We start from the raw sequence: 6,000 nt of genomic DNA on the forward strand, positions 1-6,000 counted from the left end.
AATGGAATTCTGCCTAGAGTGCAACCTTCAGCTTCCAGTTCCTAACTTTAGAAACCAAGACATGATCTTTTTGTAGGTTCAAATCTTAAAACTCTTGGATAGAGTAAAGTTTTAAGTTTCCAAATGCAACACTAAGCATTACACTTCGGAAGCAAAAGATAAGTTTCCTGGTGAAAGCTCTGACCAGGCAAAGTAAAAGAACATCCTTGCACCCTGCTGCTATCAGTGACTAAAGCACCATTTGCTTTTTTCCTCCAAAGAAAGAATGCCCATTTAATGCCTATTCTCCACCTGTTTAATATGTATAGTTGCTTCTTTACTCTGACCACAAGATAGTCATTTTTGCCTTTACAACAATTATTGACAACTACTCAAATGAAATGATCATAAGATATCACCCTACAAAACTTTATTTTCATTCATTGGAAATAACTGCAGCTCATTGAAAGCCTATTGAATGAGAAACACTTCTGAAAGAGAAACTTCAAGACTAGTTTTGCATACACAGTTTACAGGCTTTAAAATAACCATGTCAATTATCACCTCATTTTATGGCTAATAGCAGATTGATTAAATGTTCTAAGAGAAGAATATTACAAGGAGCACACTGACATGAGACAGGTTTCTTGCTTAGTCACTAGTCATCTATATGCAATACCCATCATGATCTCTATCCTTATAAACTCTGAGTCATTTGAGAAATCAAGCATCTCACATGGGTTTTTTTTTTATTTTCATAGATAAAAACTTGTTAAATCCAAGCAAAATGTCCAACATGCTATTGTCATGGATTCAGTCTTAGTTCTTAAATCAGAAAAGAAAGGCATACACAGTAAAACAAGAACTGACATTCCACAACACAATTCAAAACAATTAGTCACAATTTTTTCCTTGTTAAAATCTTGAATAAAGATCTATCACAAAAATCACTTTTCTATAAATGTAAACATTTCACAGGGATTCAGTGCCATTATTTCTGGTAAAAGACCTATAATGTCTGTATGCAACAAGATGTTACAATAGACTCCCACAAAAAATTCCACATGTCCTGTAGGGGTATCTTTCAGTGCATGATGCTCCATAATAATCCTTGCAATAACGACTCCTGATTTTCTAGCATTCCACAGCTGCAGACACAGGAACAACCAGCTGCTGCTGAACTTGCAAGTTTTTAAAATTAGGTTCTCTACCACCCCAATTATTAAGAAGAAAACTAAAATATATTTCTAAACAATAGTCCAGAACCATCTTTCTGAACCTGCAACAGCACCTCATGAGACAAGAGGTCTGCTTCATGCCTTGACTCTGAAACCTAATGAAGACTATTTAATTTCAATGCTAATACTTTGCCTCTGAGCATTCCACCAGAAATATCCTACGAACATTAAATTAAAAACTGGAACAGGAAGGAGCAGAGTCTATTGCTTTTAAGGGAACTAGGAATTCACCCCCTTCTAAAGTGTCAGGATGACCCTTAAACAGTTGCAAGCCCCCCCATTATCTCTTGAATGCTCACAGTCCATAGCTACCTACAAGGAACCTTTTAGACCTTCTCCTGACACCTTCTAAATCCTGGAACATACTAAAAATAAAGGGCAGTAAACAGACCCGATATTTCATATTCTGAAGTAACTTTTCTTAATTAAAACTTTAGTAAGAGTGTTGACTTTATTAATCAATCTCAGATTTAATTTGATAATATCCAAAGATGCTCAGTTTACTTAGAGCTGCCACAAAACTATCAGTGCTGCAGACTTCCACAGAAAACAGGTGTGTGTAGGAGAGCAAAGGAAAACCTTGTTGGAGAAATTAGGTCCATGAACTAAATCCATCTTGCCAAAGAATACTGGAGCTCTAAGTCCTACAAGGGACTGCTATTCCTTTGGGAATTAGCATCAATGTTCAAGTGACATATATGTATGTTGTAGTTCCAGCCAGGAAGCCTAGTGACAAACCTCAGTATTGTCATGGAGCAGACCTAATTTTGATTCCTAGTGTAGGCATCTCATTCCTCAAATTAGCAGAGGCCAAAAATATTGCAGACACAGCACACTCAGGGACAGATTATTAAAAGTCTACAGGTGCTTAAAGAAGCATACAGAGTCTAGACCCTTATCTATATTCATACATGCTTAAATAGCTCTAAAAATCTGATTCTCAGTCTCAAGTTCCTGGTGGTACTCAACAGAGACCCCTGTATTTGTCTAAAGACAAGCTTTGAACAATCAACCCCCCTCCCCACCCCGAAAAAAGCCAGTGTCCAGTCCTTCTTGGCTACAAGAGTGGATCAGAAATGCAAGGCCTCAACATTTCAATCAGCAGGGCTCTCCCAGGCCTGCACAGAGGTTCTGCTCTGGCTTGCGTATCTAAGGACTGGTCAACAATTCAGTTTGTTGTACAATCAAAACTTTCAAATCATTCACTTATATTAAAACATTTTTAATATTACAACTGTAGTTCCTGTCAAACAGGATCTGAAAAAAAAACTGTTTGGAACAGGATACTGTCCATGTCATTGTTTTATAGACTGTCAAACTGCAAGAGAGTTCAAACCAAAACTCAATACCCAAGAAATTACAAGAGACAATACACAGAATAATTCACTACCTGTGAAATACCAACAACTTTAGTGAGGTTACAGGGATGGATTTGCCTAATTATCTAACATATACTTTCTAAAAACCAAATATTTTTGGTTTAATTTCTTAAATCGGAGCTTAAATTCTTTTCTATATTTATACTAGCTTTTTTAATGAGTCCACACGTGCTCAGAACAATATAGAGTTGCACTTTCTTATTAGCAGTGTTGTCACATACTGGAAGAAGTTACTGAGTTGATAACTTTATGTATCTGTCATAAAGATCTGAAAAGAGATTTAAAGGCCAGAACTTACTTGCTAATGTGAGATGACCTTTTTGACTGAGAATGGCCCCATATTTGTTCAGAGCTAAACACTGGTAAAATCCTTCATCAGATGGTTCTCCTCTCTTTCCTTCCACCTCACTGATGTATAAAGAGCCATTGGATAAAGTGTAGATCCTTTCATTTTCAGAAACCTTTGCTCCATTTTTCAGCCATGTAATGGTAATAGGAACTTCACCATGGGCATGGCAATCTAAAACCACTGGGTCCTTCCTTGTGACAGTTATGTCCTGTGGCTCTTTTATGAAAAACAGCTCACTAAAGCACCACACTCCTGAGAAAGAAAATAGATTTTTGATTATAAGTACAGGCATACAAGGATCATAAGCATAGCTACATTATAAGTAAAAGCAAACCTGAAAGCACACTAACTGAAGTGATGCAATATAAATACTTATGTAGCCAACAAGTACCAAATTCTGCCCCTACAGACTGCAAGAGGAATTGTGCAGCTGACTCCCACGAAAGTAAGAGGCAGCCCTAAATAACTATGCTGCTTTGAGTTTAAAAATGCATGTAATTATCTGAATGAGAAAGCAAGAGTAGTGCTTTGAATATTTAAACCTGCCTCACCAAGATTCAATATAAAAATGCTGGACTGTGAATATTTGCAGAAGCAAATATTCTCCCCTCCTCTCCCAATTTCCTGTCACACTTATGTATAAAAAAAGATCATCTGATGGTTTCCACACACTGCACTAAACCAGCCCTCATACAGGTGTGGAGCCTTTGCTGGCCTGGTTTTAGCAGCATCACCCAGGGAAGCTAGGAGCACAAGCTGTCTGCTGATTTTACAAGCTTGTCAAAAAGATCTTGAACAGGGCGAGTCGTAAACGTCTAATTTTACTAGAAATCTTTAGCAAACCCCGGTCATTGTGAGCCAGGGGGGTTATCCCCCCAGCCCTGCAAGCCTCGGGCACCCTCTGCACCCACTCCCCGGGGAGAAGCGTCTATGGTCGTTTGCGGCAAGGGCACGTGGGCTTTTGCACGCTTGTGCTTCAAGCGCAGGCGGCAACTTTTCAACGCTGCTGCCGCTCCCTGGTGCAGCGCAGCGGAGGCGCGCAGGTCCCCGCTGCTCTCCCGACCCTCGATGGCAGTGGGCCGGGGAAGGGCCAAGGGCCGGGCACCCGATGGCCTCCCGTCCGCGCCCGTGCCCTCAGCCCAGCCCAGCCCAGCCCCGCCCCGACACCGCCCGGGCTTTGTTAACACCGCTCCCATCCCGGGCCGGGCTCTGCGGACTGCCCCGGCGCCCCCGCCCCTGGGGCCGCTGTCCCGCGCGGCCGGGGGTGTCCCCGCCGCCGGGCCGTGCCGGCCCCACCCGCTCGCCCCGTGCCCGTGCCCGTGCCCGTGCCCGTCCGCTGCAACATAAATAAAAGCACGTGCGCCGCAGCCGAGCGCCGCGCTGCCGGGCCGGGCCGGGCCGGGCCGGGCCGGAGGCAGCACAGCCCGGCGCAACCCGCACCCCCGGGGCCAGACAATGGCCGGGGCCGGCTCGGGGGCTCCCGCGCTCCCTGCCCCGGCTCCGGGCAGCGCGGACAATGGCCGGGCGGGAGCCGGCGCTGCCGCGGGGATGGATGTCCGGGAAGCTGGCGGCGCGGGCGCGGGGCAGCGCTCACCTGAGAGGGGCAGCACGAGCGCCCGCAGCAGCGTCCCGCGGGGAAGAGGCGCCATTTAGCGGGCTCCGCCGGGCATGCTCCTGCGGGCCGGCGGCTCCAGACGTGCCCGGCTCGGCGGGGGACTCTTTGGCTGTGGCCGAGCCCGGCGCACGGACACAGCGACTGGAGCGAGTCCTGATCAATGGCCGAGGGGAGGAGACAGGGGATGGACGGAGCCTCCCCGAGCGCGCCGCTGTCCCGGCTCTACTTTCTGCATCTAGTCTCCATTGGCCTTTGGGAGGGCGAGGGGCGAGGGGCCGGGCCGGGCCGGGCCGGGCCGGGCCGGGGATGAAAGGGGGGGAGGGACCGGGCTGGACAATGCACCTGGGGCCGGCCGAGCTCACATGTCGCCGGCCGAGCCCGCCCAAACTCCTCGGGGCGGGGGGGCGCGGCCTCCGTGCCGGGGATGCTCTTCGGGGGGAGAGGGGACAGAAGTCCAAGCTTCTGCCTCCTCGTCCTCCCCCCGCTCACAACCGGCTTTCAAGCTGTAAATCTCCAGGGAGTCGCAGCTATCTGTGGAGATAAAGGAGAGAGCCAGACCTGACCCCAAGTCTCTCCCTCCCTCATTTCTGGATTAGTTTGAAGACAGCCTTTAAAGTCTTTCCCCTTCTCGTGATGATGGATTTTCCCCCCAGTGTGTTTCAAACCCCCCGAGGGGGAGGGGGTCGCTCAGAGCCGGCCTCTCCTGTCCATTGATCAGCTCCACCGCCCGGCTCCGAAGCGGTGGTTTAGAGGGGCTGTTAAACCCCGAATTACAAAAATGAATAAACAAGAAAGGAACAAACAAGTTTTAGTTCATAACTTTTTGCTGTCCTCTCTTTCCCTGTTTCCCTGCTACTGCAATCCCCCTTTGGAGGGGTGAAGCCCTCAAGCTATCCAAAAAAAGCAAAAATAAAGGAATTACTACAAATGAGTTTTGAAAATAGTTCAAGCCTTTCTTCACAATTGAACACTTTTGCAGAGTAGCAAGCCCAAAGTTTCAACTTCAAATGAGTTGCTATAATATGCTCAATGCTGCCTTTTAAAATCACAAAAATGACATAGCTTCAAACTTGGTAGGATTGGCCTGGGGCAGTGGAAGCAAGCTCGACAAAATACAAAATTAATCAGACAAGGGATTGCTGCATGTTTGGGTCAAAAATGAAGGAACCTGCCATGTCAATTTTTGCTGCCTCAGCCCTCCCTGTGTAGAAGACTAAAAATAGGCCTAGTTTAATGGACTATTTGAGCAGAGGTGGTGCCCAGATAAATTGATAAAAATTTAATTTCCCAAGTTATTTACTTCATTTGGAATATCATTATGGAAAACTGATGGGCAAGCTTAGTTTGGGCCACGAAAGGGCTGCTGAAAACCAATGATTTTATTAAAAAATAAAATAAAAGGCTCTTTTACTTTCAGAAATAGGATATCAAAATTAAAGC

The 6,000-nt window shown here is 46.0% G+C and overlaps 1 protein-coding gene across 1 annotated transcript in view; it reads right to left on the bottom strand.

Moving 5' to 3' along the window:
* Positions 1–3,295, bottom strand: part of PRTG (protogenin) — a 127,538-nt gene extending 124,243 nt beyond the window's left edge. The window contains exon 1 of the mRNA XM_014605943.3: positions 2,895–3,295. Within this exon, the coding sequence (XP_014461429.2) occupies positions 2,895–3,237 (343 nt within the window). The 5' untranslated portion in view covers positions 3,238–3,295. The remainder of the gene's footprint in view (positions 1–2,894) is intronic.
* Positions 3,296–6,000: the final 2,705 nt, after the last annotated feature.

This window comes from Alligator mississippiensis, chromosome 11, assembly GCF_030867095.1.
Source record: "Alligator mississippiensis isolate rAllMis1 chromosome 11, rAllMis1, whole genome shotgun sequence".
In the NCBI taxonomy this organism is placed as follows: domain Eukaryota; kingdom Metazoa; phylum Chordata; order Crocodylia; family Alligatoridae; genus Alligator; species Alligator mississippiensis.